This window comes from Calliphora vicina, chromosome 4, assembly GCF_958450345.1.
Source record: "Calliphora vicina chromosome 4, idCalVici1.1, whole genome shotgun sequence".
NCBI classification, from domain to species: Eukaryota; Metazoa; Arthropoda; class Insecta; order Diptera; family Calliphoridae; genus Calliphora; species Calliphora vicina.
Genome location: NC_088783.1, coordinates 84,672,859 through 84,691,230, shown reverse-complemented (window position 1 = coordinate 84,691,230; position 18,372 = coordinate 84,672,859). Strand labels below are relative to the sequence as shown.

General features: G+C 30.6%; 1 protein-coding gene and 6 non-coding genes across 7 annotated transcripts; 1 reads left to right on the top strand and 6 right to left on the bottom strand.

The window, feature by feature from the left end:
- The first annotated feature begins 261 nt into the window (after positions 1-261).
- Positions 262-12,055, top strand: vermilion (Tryptophan 2,3-dioxygenase vermilion). The gene is made up of 7 exons (XM_065507289.1): positions 262-422; positions 523-683; positions 10,752-10,885; positions 10,948-11,307; positions 11,376-11,625; positions 11,690-11,783; positions 11,858-12,055. Exons 1-7 carry the CDS (start codon positions 391-393, stop codon positions 11,964-11,966), a joined length of 1,140 nt encoding a protein of 379 aa, XP_065363361.1. The 5' UTR covers positions 262-390; the 3' UTR covers positions 11,967-12,055.
- Positions 1,597-1,668, bottom strand: TRNAT-UGU (transfer RNA threonine (anticodon UGU)). Its single transcript has one exon. It is a non-coding gene; the product is annotated as a tRNA-Thr (tRNA).
- TRNAT-UGU (transfer RNA threonine (anticodon UGU)) lies at positions 5,579-5,650 on the bottom strand. The gene has a single exon. It is a non-coding gene; the product is annotated as a tRNA-Thr (tRNA).
- Positions 6,083-6,154, bottom strand: TRNAT-UGU (transfer RNA threonine (anticodon UGU)). The gene has a single exon. It is a non-coding gene; the product is annotated as a tRNA-Thr (tRNA).
- TRNAT-UGU (transfer RNA threonine (anticodon UGU)) lies at positions 8,411-8,482 on the bottom strand. The gene has a single exon. It is a non-coding gene; the product is annotated as a tRNA-Thr (tRNA).
- On the bottom strand, positions 10,117-10,188 carry TRNAT-UGU (transfer RNA threonine (anticodon UGU)). Its single transcript has one exon. It is a non-coding gene; the product is annotated as a tRNA-Thr (tRNA).
- A 15-nt stretch (positions 12,056-12,070) lies between the features above and the next one.
- Positions 12,071-12,142, bottom strand: TRNAT-UGU (transfer RNA threonine (anticodon UGU)). The gene has a single exon. It is a non-coding gene; the product is annotated as a tRNA-Thr (tRNA).
- Between the last annotated feature and the right edge of the window lie 6,230 nt (positions 12,143-18,372).

Genomic DNA, 18,372 nt, shown 5'->3' with positions numbered 1-18,372 from the left:
AGGCCCTTATTAAGGGAACTATGGACAAAAAAAAAACTATACCGTCATGTTTAAAATAAAACGATCTGGAGTGGCACCCATAAACTATACATATAACAATATAACACAATTTTAACATCATTAGCTGATACGAATAAGAAATGAATACATTCCTTAAATACTCTGACATGAGCGTAAAAATGTTAAAGCCGCTCAAAACTAAGACTAAGACGTGTTGATTTAAATCAATAGTTTTATATTCAGTTTAAGTCTTGTAGTCATTTAATACGGTCGCATTTATTTTAAGGCAACAAGTTGCAAATTGCAGATATTCCACAAACGAGTATTCGTATAGCCACCTATTAATAATCATAAAAAGAAATAACAAAATTAAATTAAATTTCTATTAAAATGAGTTGCCCCTACTCTTCTACTCTAAATGGGTTAGTATTTAAGCATTTAAAAGTGTTGATTTAGCTAAAACATATTCGAATGTCAGTGTAAGTGATCTTTATTTAATTGACGTTTCATTTCATCATCTAGATCGGAACATGATGATAACGCGATGCCTCTCAGTACAGAGGTGGGTAAAATTTATGGCGAATACCTGATGTTGGATAAACTTTTAGATGCCCAATGCATGCTCTCAAAAGAAGATAAACGTCCTGTCCATGACGAACATTTGTTCATAATCACCCATCAAGGTTTGTTTACATTATAACAAACATTTTGTTTATTTGTTTATTTTAAATTTTCCACACATATTAAAATTGCTATATACCAAAGTCCAGCACAAGACAACATGATGTAGAAAAATGCTATGTAATCAAAAATTTCATGCTTTGCTATGTTGTGACGAACTCTAGCTGTTGTTCCCATAGATTAACTACTAGATATGAAATTAATTTGCCAAAAAATTAAGTCTGGTCTCAAAATTACAAAGTCCCCATCAGTTTTGGGATAACGTCCCGAACTAGTGGTTTTAACAATAATTTAAGGCGACTAGTTAATTTTAAATGTGCGTGTCTATGCGGAAGTGAATTACCCTACATAAATTACAAAAAAACTGTCTAATGACGGTCTAGTCCAAATTATTCACATACTGGTTATATAGAATCTGTTACATTACTAGCTATAGCAAGTAAAATAACTTGTCTATAATCCTTATGCTGAACTCATGGGTCAAAATTTGACCAAAGCTTTAAAGGAGGATTTTGTATTTTTTTTTTCAAATAAGTCAAGTAGCGTGAATTAATCAAGTATATATTCGGATTGTAATAAATTTATTTCAAAGAATCGTTCCGAGACTCGTATTATATGGCATGAGTGTAATAAACATAATTTTAAGCCAGTTTCAACTAGTTCATTTATAATTTCGCAAATAGCTCTGATATATTAGATAATAGGCTAATGTGTCTTTATAATTCCAATATCGATATTTTCTTGGTGCTCGATTTATTTCCTAAATAATTACATCATTGAGCGTATCATTGTTTTAATACATAGCTCTTCATTGTATTACAATTTGTGAAACGAAAACTGAAAGATGTACTTCTAGCTGCACTACATCTGTATATGTTCATATGTATTTATGTATATTCGCTTTGGTAAAAAGAATGCCTCCTGTGAGGATTGAACTCACGACCCCTGGTTTACAAGACCAGTGCTCTGCCACTGAGCTAAAGAGGCTCTTGGAAAAGTTTTTGTACATTTTAATGAAATAAAATTGTTCAATTGTTTTAAAGAAAGTGATAAAATAATAATATATTCTAGAACATGTTTAGAGACATTTTTGTGATTGATAAAATATCTATTTAAAAAACTGATAACGTCTTGGAGTCTTATCTTGCAGTATGCTGCCATCGCATTGAAAAATAAATTTAGATATGTACTTCGATAAACGATATTGTCATGCTGGATTCTATTACCTCCTGGATAAACACTTTTTATATGGTTGTTCTAATACAGTGGTTCCCAAAGTGTTTTCTTTGCCATTTGGGAAATTTCTATTGTCCCGCGGATCTCCATACAAGGTCAAAAGTTATAAAAATGCTTTTTGTATATATCTATGTATTTATGTTTTCAACGAGATTTAAAGGAATCGTGAATTATTAAATTGTTTTTATTGTATACGAATAAAGTTTTTATCTTAAATACAATCTTTTTGCAAAACATTTGTTGCAGATACTCTATACATAATTTATTATTAAGAAGATTAAAAGAACCAACTAATTTTATCACGCCATCAAAAAAAATAGGGGTTCATATTGATTTTGTCATTTCATTTATAACACATCGAAATATTGGTGGTAGACCAAAAAGTATATATGTACATATATTCTGGGTCATTGAAAAATTCTAAGACGAGCTAGGTATGCACAGTGTAAGATTTAACCATTCTAGGGATACAAAATTAAATATCATGAAAAAAAAAATGAAGCTTATTAATTTTGTGTTACTAGGCCAATATGTATGCGAATATATGGGTGAAATTGGACCAATTATATTCCATATTCGCATTGTATAATTATACGTATGTCCGTCCATTGAAGGTTTTAGGCACGATATATTCGTTACCGAAATAACAACAAATAATAATAATAATTTTAAATTATGAAAATACAATTTTTTTATTTTAATAATTGAGTCTATTGAAATCTACAGAATTTAATACACTAAATTCAACTTATTTTTAATATTTGTAAACTATATTAATCGTTTAAGACAGACCGAATTTACCAACTGACCGTTATCTTTACCTCTTAACTATTTCGAATTGGTATAATACGAAAGTGTATAATACGCACATCGCACAGTGTCAGATTTTGCTAATTTAGGGGGACTAAACTTAAAATTTTGTTTGTGTTTTTTGCTTAAGGTTCAATTCAGTATGAGGGACAATTGTCCGAATATTAAATAAATGCATATCAAAGTGAAGAAATGTGAACCAAAACCATGTAACGGTACTCCGAATATCGTGTTTTTTACAGAAAATAAAAATCCAATTTCTACCCGCTGAATGTTCAATAATAAATCTGCCCACACACTGGTGATTTGTGAGTGCGAGTTGTTCGTGTTCGACTTGTTAATGGGGCTGTGCGCGCACAAAATCACAAGTAATTGCAAATTTTCAATCACAAATCAGGCGAACAAATCATTCCGTGTGTGGCAAGCTTAACTTTGAACAATTATAACTTTTTTGTTTTTGAATATTTTTTGCCAATTTGTTTCTTAAAAGTTTTTATTTTATTTAATAATAGTAATAAAAGTAAATGAGAATAAGTTTTCCGGGGCGGTTCATGTAAAGCGATTTATTGTAAGTATATCTGGAAAGTGAGAAATCTTTCATGGACTCAAAAATCTAGAATACTATTTGATTCCTGGGGTCTGTTGTCATCAAATGATAAATAGATACATATATAGCCTATTGGGATTACAAACTATTTTTTGCTCCTTTTTGCATACACCATACACATTTTTTCAGAAGTTCAGCAAGACACTTTTCAGGGTTAAAGTTGTTTTTCAGGGTTATAGTTTAGGGTTAACGTTTTCCGATTTTAGTAAAACTTTCAGACTATATTAAAAATTATATGAGCTTTAATATTCTGAATAGATTTTACTTAAAATTCATAACATAAGGCCTTATTCGCAAAAATATGGCCAAATAATTATTTTTTCTCGAAAATCCCAAAATTTAAACGCAGGTACGGAAAAACTATAGGAGATATGGTCATACTTTTTTCATATTTGTATTCCCTATTATATTCTCAATAAATCTCAATGTGATGATCACAAAATTCTGAAATTTGTTTAATAAAATTTTTAAAAATTTTAAAATTGAGTTTTGAAACTGCTGTTAAAAAAATTATTTTTTGTGGTCATACCTGCGAATAGGCTAACGATATCCTACAAAGATAAAAATTCATATACAAGTAAATATGGATATATTTTAAGTAAGAATAAACTTTTGTTTTAATATTTCTCAAAATATGTTAATTTTGTTCCTACATTTCTTGTTCTAGTGGCCTGAGACACGTTAATGGCCTGGCGATTTTTTAATAAATTTAACATTATTTAACCAATTTTTGTCTTTTATATCTCATTAGAACTACAATTGCGTACACATTTCGACTCTTTTAAATTAAATTGCAAAAGTAATTACTTAATGGCAAAATTTTTACAAAACCTGAAAAAAAAATAATTTTTTCCCCTTGTCCGATTTTGAAGTTGTCCGATTGTCATGATAATAACTTGTTCAAAAATTCGTAGCTTTACCATTAATAGAATAATAAATACAGACTTTAGTCCCCCTAAAATGGCAAAATCTTACACAGTGCGTCGACTGTAATTTTTTTAAAGAGAATATTACTTTTGAGTTTTTATGAAGTAAGTTAACATTAAATATGGTTATTGTATATGGTTTCCAGAAATTACAAATAATGCCTAATGCACTTACATAAAGAGTGAACAGGAAAAAACTTATACTTGTATTAAGTTAAATAAAACTTAAACAGTTGAATATAAAATTTCTCAAAAATACGTAAATTTATTACAATATTGTATAAATGCATTAAACATTCAAATATTAGCACATATTACTCGGTATTTATAAATTAATCCACTTTTTCAGGAAAACCACAAATTAAAGATTTTATAGTTGCTTCCGTTATCTTTTTGGACGTGGTGGTCCACTTACGCTTAAAATCGGTCACATCCTGGGATGCCTTTCCACAGGCCGAAGTTCTGGACAGTTGGGTGGATTTGCCTCCCGTGGTACAAAATTTACATTATTGTTTGAATACCACTCAAGGTCCATTTTCCATACAAATCTGACTAGAAATATGAAGGCACTCTGTGCTGTTTTAAGATAGGTAAAAGCCATTTTTGTAGACACTCCGTAATATATATTTCTGTATTTATCGTGCCTGATGTCATAAATGAATGAGTTCTTTTGCCACAACTGCAAATGGATTGTGGCATTTGTATTTGTTCTTGAAGATTACCTCGTCCACCAACCTCGTCTTGACCCGAAAGCCTGCCAGTACATAAGTTTCATCATCCATCACGCAACAGGTGTATTTTTATAAAATTTTACCTCAATTTTTTCGCTCGTTCTTTTGTTTCTAAATTCTTTACCGCATTACGATCTGAAACTTTCTGAACATTATACGACTTTAATCCAGCATTAGCTTTGGCTCTGTACAAAAACGAATAAGAGGATTTAACTATACGAGCTGCTTTTCTGATAGAAGTGTTCGGTGCTATTCTTAAGAACTGTTCGATTTATTTTGCCTTACCAATATATGTTAGACTTTTTTCTTCCTGATCCAGGTTTTTTTCTAATGTTCAAATCTTTCTTATAGCGAAATAACAGTTGAAAATTAATTATTTAGAAAAGATAATATCTGACATATTTTTAAAAGCTGATGTGATTAAAAAATTAATAATGATCAAGGATAAAATAAGATTTGGCTGGAATAGTGTGTATGTATAAGTTTTTTCTGACTCACTCTTTATAAGACTTGACTTTTGTTCGACATATCAGTTTTCTATATTTCCAAAATTGTATGTACGAAAGAATGATGTTTAAAAAATATCCTGCCTCCTGTGAGGATTGAACTCACGACCCCTGGTTTACAAGACCAGTGCTCTACCACTGAGCTAAAGAGGCTCATGGAACACTTCTTTAAATTGTTATAGAAATTACGTTTTTACAATTTTTAAAGAGAATCGATAAGGAGACTTTGACAAATAATTGTGTTATAATTACGGCTTCTCAGATGTTAGACATTTGTATGAATAAAAAATTATATTTGTATAGTGTCTTAAAATATGTTTTCGAATTGTTATAAAGCATTTTAAAACAAAATATAACAATGACTTAAATTCATTGGACTCAAAGACCCCTGATTCTAAGACCTGCAAGTTATAATAATAATATTATATGTCCAAATCAATTCCCGTTTTTTTTTTATAAAAAATCGAGGTTGTCCTGGTTTTTTCCTTATATCTCAGCCATTTGTGGACCGATTTGCTCGATTTTCGAAGATATTAAATGAAACTTATATATACCCTTCTCACGAAGGTGAAGTGTATAAAAACATGCCTCCTGTGAGGATTGAACTCACGACCCCTGGTTTACAAGACCAGTGCTCTACCACTGAGCTAAAGAGGCGTGTGGAAACATTATTTTAAAAAATAAAATGTCTCTATTTTGCTAAAATGTCTCTAATATCTACGCTAGCTCAGATATGAAACTTTTATATAAAAAACCCATCTTCTTGTCGTATCTTGCAGTTTGTTCTAAGACTGTATTGATACATTTCTGGTAGAATAATTACATTTAATGAAATATATTGATATACAAAAACAATTAAATTAATTAATTTTATGTTATTAATACTTTAATAGTAGAGTTTCAGATCGATTTCGTTTTTTTAGTTTATTAAATATGTGTTGTGATATGATGTTGAAAACTTGTTAAGGACGGATATGGTGAAATTCATAACTCAATCTGAAGTTTAACTTTCAGGGGATATGATCAATATATTTAAATGAATTGGTATTATTCTTTAATGGAATATGGATTTTAAGTTACCCTAATATCCATAATCAATTTTTGAATTTATCAAATCTTTATAAAACTAAATTCCCATACAAAATTTGCTTTAGATATATGTACATTAGGCTGGGTCGATTTGTATGGACGATGACAAAATCAGAAACGCAATCTACGGAAAATTCTAAGAAAGTTTCATCAAGAAACCATAGGTCTAAAATCAAATCCTATCTTGTACATTTCGTCATTTATACAATAAAAAAAAATATTAAAACAAAAATTAATACTGAAATATCATTGGATAAAAGACGAAATGCGCAAGATAGGATTTGATTTTAGACCTATGGTTTCGTGGGGAAAATTTCTTAGAATTTTCCGTAGAATGCGTTTCTGCTATACGATTTTTCGACCCACCCTAATGTACATATGTACAACTTTTTATACATTTTTAATCAAATTTATTATGAAAGACATCCTTCAACTGAAATTCTTACATTGATTTGACTTTAGTTCACTTCCCTAAAGTTTATTAAATTATGAATATTTTTTCTTATATTTTTTATTATTCCAATTTCTAAAAAATTGCTAAAAACGTTGGTAATAATTCTGTATGGTAAATTTGGGCATCTGATTTCAAAATCAACATTTAAAAGATTGTACAATCAATGGTTTTTTAACTTCCAGGGGGAAAAACAAAATGAGTGCCTTAAGGCACCCTTAGTCGGATTTTAGTTAGTATAGTTTGTTAATTTTTATTGAAAAAACAAAACAACATTTTGCAATATCAGGAAAAACTGAGGCAGCAAAACTAATCTGTAATGCCCAATAGTGCCTGAAGGCTTTCATCAGCTTACCTTTTTTACAAATCTTGACTCCAATATAAACAAGTAAGAAAGGGTATTATATGGTCAAGCCCGACCATATAATACCCTATACTAAGTAAAAGAGCAAAAACATTTTTCTTTTAAAATTTCAATAATTTATATTTTTGAGTGATTTTCTGAAGTGGGCCTTATATGGGGGCTATGACCAATTATGGACCGATCGCCATGCAATTAGGTCGTGTGATTTGTGTCTATATGAAAGTTTACTATGTTAACTGTGAGTATACCAACATTTTTAAGCGATTTATGCACGTTAATGTGATTTTCGGAAATGGGTCTATATGGGAGCTATGACTAATTATTGACCGATCGTAACAAAATTTGGTGACATGAATTTTGTATATACAAAACTTATTTGGAGCGCAATTTGTGGAGATACATTTATAAATACTTTCTTACTTGACCATACTTTCTTACTTGTTTTTTGGTTGTTAATGCACTTAGCTTCTAACAAGTGCAGCAAATAAGTAAAAAAAAGGTTTCAAGGCATATTAAAATATTTAAGTACGATTTTTTGAAACTGTTGCAAGAGTTTTTGAAATGAAAAATCAGTTATATTTGCATTTATTGCCATTTTTGCGATGAGTGCCTTGAGGCATGCTTAAGCATTAGAGGGTTAAGTCTCTGATCTGTGTCTCATAACTATTATTATTTTTTAAATCTTGATAATAATATCTTGTTTTTTATCTAATTTATATATTAGTGACCTCACGATCTCTGGTTTTAATACCTTCAAGTGAGCTAGAGATTGAAGATAGTCACATTATTTTTATTTAAGAAAATCATCATAACAAACGAATCGAAAAGTTACAAACCCAAGTATGATCGATTGAATCTATAACCTTAGTTTTAATTAAAGAAGTATGAAATTAAGAAATTAACCTTTAAATATATTACTATTTAATGGAATGGATTTTATTGGCGAATATTTCGAATATTTAAAATTTCAATTCGATTATTTTAAATAGGGTAAATACATTAAAAACCATGCCTCCTGTGAGGATTGAACTCACGACCCCTGGTTTACAAGACCAGTGCTCTGCCACTGAGCTAAATAGGCTGTTAGAAATAGTTGTCTTTACTGCATATAAAAAACATTATTTATCTTAATTAGAAATCAATAATATTTATAGAAAACAGATAAAATGTATGATATCTTAATTAATTGACTTTACTGGAGGAAATATCCATTAAAATAATTGATGATACTTAATTGTCTTATCTTACTCTACTTGTGTTCTCAGATAACAATAAAATATTGTATGTGATTTAACTAACATTAAATAACTAAAGAATGTCAAAAATTTATACAATAAATTTAATTACATATTGATTTATAGTAAATATTTGATATCTTGTCTCTGAAATTATTATACACTTCACCTTCGTGAGATGGATATATATATATAAGTTTGTCATTCCGTTTGTAATTTCTACATTTTTCATTTCCGACCCTATAATCTATATATATTCTGTATCCTTATAAATAGCAGAGTCGATTAAGCCATGTCCTTCTATCTGTTGAAATCAACTTTCGGTTGCTATTTAAAATCGGTCCACAAATGGCTGAGATATAAGGAAAAAACCAGGACAACCACGATTTTTTACCAATTTTTAGACCTATATCAGGATTACTAAGACATTAATATAGACAATATGTATTTTTTTAATTAAATATTTGATAATTTTGAAATTTATTATCACCCCGACTTTCTGATATGAAACATAAAATTTTACAAGTCCCAAAAAAAAGGACCTATAAGATGCAAATACACTTCTTCTTAGCTGTGATTATTTGTCATTATAAATCATACCAAATAATTAATAAAGCTCCATTATCAGATTTCAAAAATGTTTCAAATCATGGATTTTAGAACGTTTTTTGTCTCTCCTGTAATATTTCTGAAAGGTAACGAAATGATTAATAAATTAAAATTTTAAGAACAAAGACACTAATGAAGTCAAATTTATTGAAATAAGTTATGTTCATCGAATTCAATTTAACGTTTGGTAAAATCATCACTAAGTATTTAATGAATCATTAGTAAGATTTAGCCTAAACTTATAGAATTATGCGGAATTTAATATTAATTTTTAATAGTTTCATTATGTTAATTTATTGTGAAAAAGTTTTTAAATAAACTCATCGTTCTCTACTATTTAGAATCGTTGTAATTCTTAAAAATAGAGGTTTGTATTGTAAATCAGCAGTTTAGGTTTCAAATCAGACCAATAATGTGTATACAATGAATTTTAAAAATGCACAAAAACATGAGATTTATTAATTTTATTCCCAAATTCTAAAAACCGGTTTACCGAGTGATAAAAACCGGATATACCGGTTAACCGAAAATCAACATTTCAAATTAACCGGTTCGCAAAAAACCGAGATTTCGAAGAAAAACAGGCTTTTCGGTTAACCGGTTTATAAACACTAACCATAGTATTTTAAATTTAAAAAAAAAAAATTTAATTTAAAAAAACAATTCGAAAAAAATGTTTTTCCAAAAAATGAAATAACTGAAAAACTAAATTAATTTTGTTTACCCAAAAATATTTAAAATTTTTATTTTGAAGTATAATTTGGTGAAGGGTATATAAGATTCGGCACAGCCGAATAAAGCCTCTTACTTACTTGTTTTATCTTAATAATGTCATAATTTGTGTAAGAGTTTTGGGTTTTCAAAAATGTATTGCCTCCTGTGAGGATTGAACTCACGACCCCTGGTTTACAAGACCAGTGCTCTGCCACTGAGCTAAAGAGGCTCTTGATATACATTTTAGTTAATTTTAAAACATGCCACTTTAAAATGATCTTGCATTTAACATCGTAATCATAATTAAACTAATTTTTCAGATATAATGTGATATCAACAGGTTGTAATGTTGCAAGTGTTACAACATCAGCTACACCAACTACTATATGATGCTAAATCCAAGTACTGGTTTTTGTAACATGTATTACAATTTGAAATTTAACAAAAATATATTTAAATATCAGTAGTACATGCAACATGTTATTAAAATCAAATTAAGAATTTCAATCGCGCCAAGTTGATGGACAATGACCTCTAGACAAATTCCTCATACACTACTTTGAAACACATTAAGATTTTACATATGTGTTTGGATTTTTTATAGCCACCATCAAAATGAGGGTATAAATACTCTATCTTGCTAAGGTTTGCTTGGTATTAAAGAGCTAACGATATATTTTATCAAAATGTTTCATCAAAATGATTAATATTGTTGTAATCTATTAATACCATTGACAACCAGCTAATTTGGCATTTAATCTAAAATATATGTACATTTTTTTTATTTTCCAGCTTATGAACTGTGGTTTAAACAGATTATTTTCGAACTGGACTCCATACGTGAAATGTTAAATGATGAAGTTATTGAGGAGACAAAAACCTTGGAAATTCTTAAACGTCTCAATCGCATCGTACTCATATTGAAGGTAATATTTCTATTTTCTCATTCATAGAGTTTATTTATAATAAAAAGAGTCTCTATTTATAGTTACTTGTCGATCAAGTACCAATTTTGGAAACAATGACACCTTTGGATTTCATGGATTTTCGTAATTATTTAGCACCTGCATCAGGTTTTCAAAGTTTACAATTTCGTTTGATTGAAAATAAATTGGGTGTGAAGACCGAACATCGCGTCAAATACAATCAAAAGTATTCAGAAGCGTTCGGTTGTGACAATTCGGCCATAAATGCAATAGTACAATCGGAAATGGAGCCTTCTCTTTTGGAATTAATAGAGAAGTGGCTGGAGCGAACACCGGGTTTGGAGGAGAATGGTTTTAATTTTTGGCACAAATTTCAAGTCAGTGTCGACAGTTTTCTGGCTGAACAAGTTAAAAGTGCTGAGGTATGTTTTAAACTCATTTTAGTTAAGCAATATAGTTTACAATTGACATACGCAAATATTTTTTATAGATGGAGACAGTTGAAACAGCTAAAAATTATCGTTTAATGGATATTGAAAAGAGGCGTGAGGTTTATCGCAGCATTTTCGATCCAGCTGTCCATGATGCGTTAGTGTCTCGCGGTGATCGCCGTTTTAGTCACAGAGCTTTGCAAGGAGCTATTATGATTACATTCTACCGCGATGAGCCGCGTTTCAGTCAGCCCCATCAGTTATTAACTCTCTTGATGGATATTGATTCTTTGATCACAAAATGGCGTTGTAAGTATACGGTTTTTCTTCATTTCACTAAAACATTATTCTAAAACTTCATAATTTCCAACAGATAATCATGTCATAATGGTACAACGTATGATTGGCTCCCAACAATTGGGCACTGGCGGTTCTTCTGGCTATCAATATTTACGTTCTACTTTGAGGTAAGTTACCAACAATAATAGAAAATTTTATTCTACATCTTAGTCTTATTGATTTTTGTTTATTTTATTTACAGTGATCGCTATAAAGTGTTTTTGGACTTATTCAATTTATCAACCTTCTTGATACCACGTGAAGCCATTCCTCCTCTGGATGAAACTATGAGAAAAGAATTGATTAATTAAATTTAGTTTGCTTTATACTATTTTTCCTATGTTTGTTTATAATTTTGGTAACTTAAATAAATTTTACTTGATGTGGAATTTACAAAAAAAAAAACTGGATTTTTTGCCTCCTGTGAGGATTGAACTCACGACCCCTGGTTTACAAGACCAGTGCTCTGCCACTGAGCTAAAGAGGCTCACAGCTTCTGAATTTTCACTTACCTAAAAATAGGTTTAGGTTTATAACCCATTTTATATCTTAAAATGCATGTTTTTTTATAAACATCATTTGTTATTTGCAGTTACAGTTTGTGTTCAATAATTTAATAATAATTTTAAACGTAATAATTCGACTTAAACGATTTTTAAAGAGGATTCTTTAAACATTACTAAGCGACTGACTATGAGCTGGGCCCATACGCCAAAGAGATATGAAATTGGGAGTATATGTTCCCCGCTCCCTCTGTATAAGGGATTTTAGGAAATTCGAATGTTTAGGGGTTAAACATGGGTAAATTCGGTAAACCTCTACCTTTTAAACTAATACAGATACAAAAAATAAAATAAATACAAAAAGATACAAAAAATAAAACATAAAAAAATTAACAGGTGTTTGGTACTTTTTTTAAATACTAAAATGTTTGGGGAAAAACTGTTTTTTTTTGCACTTTTCTGTAACCATGTAACCCAAAAACCCTTGAAACTTGTTTTCAATATGATTTGAATAGGAGAAAACACTAAAATATTACTATGTGTTTAGAGCTTATTACAACATTTTATTGTCAAAAATTATAGTTTACATCTGAAAATATGTTTTTCTACAAATTGATTTGATTAAGTAAAAGTATCAAAAAGGTGTAAAAACGGGAAAATACTTTTTAACCAAATATAAATTGGTACTTATTCTCCTAAGGGTACTTTTCTATAATTTTCAATTAATTAACTTTTCGACATTAAAGGTATTCAGGTACCATAAAGAGAGATAAAATGATGTATGTATATAATTATTCGATTTTTCTCTTGTTCGAATTAAAATGAATCGAATAATTTAAATTTTTTTTAAACAAGTTAAGAATGATGTTTTGATGTAGGATTTATAATAGGTGTGTTCGCGCACTTTCCAGTAAAAAATATCCAGTAACTTTATTTTATAGAGTAATTTTCGAACTGTCACTTTTAACACTCACTTGCTATCTCGTTACTAGTTTTTAAAAGTAAACGAACGGAATCCCGTAACATCCAGTGATAATTTGTACAAATTAAAAACAAAAAATACAAAGGTGGTGTTAGTTCTACAAAAACAACAATTGGTCTTAACAAATGTCAAAAAACAAAAATTAAACAAATATGTATTAAAACTTAACCCAGATATGACGTATGTACTACATGTAGTTCTTGTTTACAGGATACGTCACGTTTATTAAAATACCATTTTTTTGTTCACATACTTAGTACTAACCAATACCTCATGGGGGATTGTGTGATCGCATTATTTTTTGCTACTATTTTTGAGTTATTGAATTTTTAATTTGTGATATTTTCATAATGCCCATATTCAGTCATTATGGACGGAAAGTAAAATTTTGTACATTTACAAGTGAATAAATACTATATTTTTTTGGAATTTATATTTATGAAGAGTAGCTTGATTGTTATATGCATGAATGTTTCATTATTGCGTTTTAGTTTTGTTGTTGTGACCCCAATGTCCTATATATACATATAATTTTTTTGGCCCAAGGACGAAGCCTATTGAAACTGGCTGAAATCGGTCGCCATACAAATGTCCTCTCGAAATTGGACTATATCGGTCATAAATGTTTAATTTATATATGTATCTCCACAAATTCCGCTCCAAATAAGTTTTATATATATAAAATTCATGTCACCAAATTTTTCATAGCTCCCATATAGACCTGCTTCCGAAAATCACTTTAACGTACATAAACCGCTTAAAAATGTTGGCATACACACAAAATTCAACATAGTTAACTTTAATATAGACGTAAATCACACGACCTAATTTCATGGTGATCGGTCCATAATTGGTCATAGCTCCCATATAAGGCGCACATATCTGGGTTAATATAGTGTAGATAATTGATAGTGAGGGCTTTCATTATTTATGTAAAAAATAAATATTTTGTTAGCAAGCTTAGAATATGTAGATATTTAATTATCAATTATCAAAATCAAGCTTTGACAGCTGTAAGGACCAAAAAGGGAAAAAAAGTAATCAGCTGTTGGACTAACTCCACATTGTATAAATTCGCCTTGCCTAGCACTCTTAATAACATCCTTATGCCATCCCTTAACTGAAAAGGGTGGATAATTTCCTTAATTCTTTAGATTTTTGTAGTGATTTACCAACCATCAAAACTCGTTTCGATAACTTAAGTGTTCAGCCGACAGCATGTGACCAATTTTATCGAAATATCTTCTGCGCACTAGGTTTACATGGTTCGATTCAGAAAGTGATTCTGAGTCGATCAATACACATTTTTGAGTGTTAGAAATGGTATAAATAGGTGCATTTCTAAGATAGTCAAGATATTGTCACTGCATATTAATCCAATAAAAGATCTTATATTGATTTTTTAAAAATTATGTAATTCAATTGAGATTTCTTGTTTATTGTTTTACAAATGCGATTAGGCATATAATTTATGAAATGGCGATATTTTATTTTTCTAGTTGAAGAAAACTAGGTTCCACTTGAGCTTAACGTAACATAAAACATTAAGGAATTGCCACCGAAATGTATCTATGAATCAGGGATGGCAAAGTGGGCACAATTGTACTTTTTTTTTTGTACGTTTCGATCTTGAAAAGTACAATAGTACACCAATGACTTACAACTTTGTTACAATTTGAAAATATATTTCTTAAACAAAGAAATTTTGAAATTACTGTTCATCATGAAATTTTATACTTGCAGTTTTTATTATCTAACCCCCAGTAACACGAAGTCTGCTTATGTATTAACTAATGGTTATACTGACAGTTTAAATCGAAATTTTATTGATTTAACCTCTAACCGGCAAGGCTGCCTTTAGTCGGGTATGTTAAATGTATGTAATGCTGCTTTATTTGGTGATTTTTCCCGTTATAACGGTAAATATGTGTAAAGAGACAAACAATTTACTTTTTGTGATAAACAAGAACATGCACTTGTCTTTTGTTTGTTTTTATTCCAACGTTTTCTTTTTTTCCAAACAATAACCTGGTATATTATTTTACCTCGAAATAAAATTGGCTGGTTAGAGGGTTAAGATCATTGATAGTAAAAATACTATCAACGAAATAACATTGAAATCTATTCAAAAATGTTAATTAATTTATCATTGTGAAATTCCCGAAACTTCAGGGCAATTGGTACAATTACTGTCGAAAAATGCAATTTTTAATGCTGATTGGTACAATTATTAAATTCCATTTGCCATCCCTGCTATGAATAAAACATATGTTAGTTTTTCTAATCATACCAGTAGTCTCTAAAACCTTCTGGGCTATTAAAATTAAATATTGTTTCGTCTGCAAAAAGCAATTTTCAAAACAAATAATATTACTTTAATTTAAGGAAAATGTATTGAAATTGAAATTCATCAAATTTCAAGCATTTTATCCTATGATTTGCATTTTCTTTAATTTAGTTCAATTAATTCAGTGTACTTTTGATGCATTCAAATTCAATTCCATCTTAAACATGTTAGCGCTCTATCACAGCAAAAAAATTCTCTAAATGTAATCAAGTAAATAGCTGAGTTGCTGTAGTTTTAAGTCAGAAAGCTCCCATACTAAAGCATAATACTATCAGCATTTTTATGAAAATAGGCGAAGGAAAACTACTTTAGTCTAAGGAAAAGAAAAACATACAACATTTTACTGCCTAGCGATCAAAATGCATTTTTGAAATATAAACGACCGTAACACAGCCATCTAGCAACCAATTTACAAAAATATGTAAATGTGGGTAAACAGTTATTTTCTTTATAAGTTATTTTCTTAAATTTTTCATTAAAAAAATAATAAAATTGTATGACACACAGAGTGGTATAGAAAAAAAGAGGGAAATATATCTGTAACTTCTAAACGGTTAGTCCGATGTGAATGAAATTTGAAATGTGCAAAGAGAAAGTGTTGTCGTTTAAGTTTAAGTTTTGAATTTGGACCTCATGGGCCCACCAAGGGCGGGGCTAGGTGTTCCCAAAATAGGAGACCTCGGGTGCGTTCAATTTTAAAAACGATCCTATTTCTTCGTTTGTGTTCCGATTACAAAAAAATACATACACTGGTGGACAAAATTTACCGCCATTTCCCCTTTAGGATGTATAAAGGACCGCCACGCTACGTTTTTGTAAACTAGGTTAAGTTAAAAAGACTTGTTTTAACTGAAGTATAATTAAAATGAATTATTGTTTTTGTTGACAAAATAAAATTTTGTGTTTCAATTATATTTATAACGTGGTAGTTCTTTCAACATTCTAAAGGGAAATGGCAGTGACTTTTGTCCATCTGTGTATATAGAATCTTCTTGTCAAGTACTACATACAACATTGTCGTAGCTATCAATTACCTCTTATAGTTTAGGAGATATTCGCATTTGAACATTAAAATTTTAACATTAGGGTGGGTAACCTACTCCAATTTTTGTTGTTGTTGTAGCAACATGAACAATTTACATTAATCAATCTGGATGTTCTGTTGGTTCTGCATGTTGTTCAAGTCCAAGAAATTGAGCTTCTTCAACAGGATGAGTCCATAAATTCATTGGACTGAGTGAAGTAGGGTTGGCTGAACAGTTAAATATGTGTAGGGTGTCATGAGGACCACATGGTGGGCATAAGTTAAGGACGGCACGGTCTCTGCGGGACCAAAAGGCATTAAGCCTGTTGCTCCATCCTGATCTAAGTTGTGCCAGAACGACTCTTGTTCCACGCGGCAGAATTTTCTCGGCGTCTCTGTGAATGTTGTTCAAAGCTGTCATATACGAGCGGCGATCAAATGGATCCTGCCCATACCTCTGTATGTTCTCCTCGTATTTCCGAAGGTCCTGTCTGACATGCCTCGGGGGAGACTCCAACTGTGTGATGTTGAAGTTTGGATGACTCATCCGATGACATACCGGAAGGAACTGTTGCGTCAACATGACGTTGTGTTCCTTGACCGGTAGGACCTTGGTTTCCTCGTGAAGGTGGTGTTCGGAGATTATTTGAAGGCAGCCTGTGACGGACCTTAAGGCTGCGTTTTGACAGCTTTGAATATTTCTCCCTTGGGTATCACTCAACGAAGGCGACCACACTGGAGCAGCATAGTTGACCACTGACCGACCAATCGTCTTTTAGGTAGCAAGCAAGGTTTCTTTGTCCATACCCCAAGTACTGCCAGCTAGTGCTTTGAGGACCTTGTTCCTATTTCGCAGTTTATGCGTGATTGCAGTGGCGTATGCTGAGGAGGTAAAAAGGCTATCAAAAGTGACACCCAAGTCTTTCGGGTAGTTCACTGTCGGAATTTGTTAGCCGTTGACCATGATGCCTAAGTTCAGTTTTACCTCCTTCGTCCAGGTTGTGAAGAGTGTTGCCGATGACTTCGTTGGTGATAACTGCAGGTTATGTGGATTTCATTGAGATAACCATTTACCAGTTTTTTGATGGCCGCGGTTCCAAATTCTCCATTATGACTAAGTCCAAAGTTACATGCATTTGAATTTAACAAATTTTAAAAAGGTAATTTTTTTTTTTGGAAAAAATTACTTTTATTCTTTTTAAGTTATCTAAAAAGAATTAGTATTTTTTGAAAAGCTAAATTTACATCAAATATTTTAAATGGAAAAAAGATTGAACATTTTTAATACAGAGGGGACCAGGTCATTCAAAAAACGCATATTATTTATGTAAAATTCAACTTTAATTCTCAAATCGCATACTCCATATCAAAATATAATAACCGATTTTAGATGGCCCAATATGTTCTTAATTAGTTTACAAAGGGTTTCGATAACCCCTGGTATGGATATTAAGCCAAAAAATAAAAAATCCCATTTTTTGGATTTATCAAGACTTTACAGATTTATTTCCGTCTTTTTTTTCTATACCACTGTGTGACGTATATTTAGGGTTCCTACGCGGGAAAAATTTCCTGGGAATTCCCGGGAATATTTTTTGTTAGTTTTCGGGAAATGTTTGTCGGGAATTTCTTCATAGGCTTTCTTCTAAAAGTTACAATTTACATATTCGTTTCGATGGCCAAATTTGTTGCTAATTGAACATTCTGTTATATCCAAGATTTTTTCGGTTCTAGCAACAGATAGTCAGTTGGCAAAGAAGTATTATGTTCGAAATAACCGAATTTTTTCACGTAACTCAAGACACAGCAGAAAAATTTGGTTATTAAGAATGAATCTAATTTAAAGTTTATGCTCTTAAAT

Bases quoted from the DNA above. Each gene is read 5' to 3' on its own strand.
- vermilion (XM_065507289.1), top strand. From the start codon at position 391: ATGAGTTGCCCCTACTCTTCTACTCTAAATGG. The intron at 423-522 runs GTTAGTATTTAA...TTCATCATCTAG, and splicing joins TACTCTTCTACTCTAAATGG to ATCGGAACATGATGATAACG. The intron at 11,784-11,857 runs GTAAGTTACCAA...TTTTATTTACAG, and splicing joins TATTTACGTTCTACTTTGAG to TGATCGCTATAAAGTGTTTT.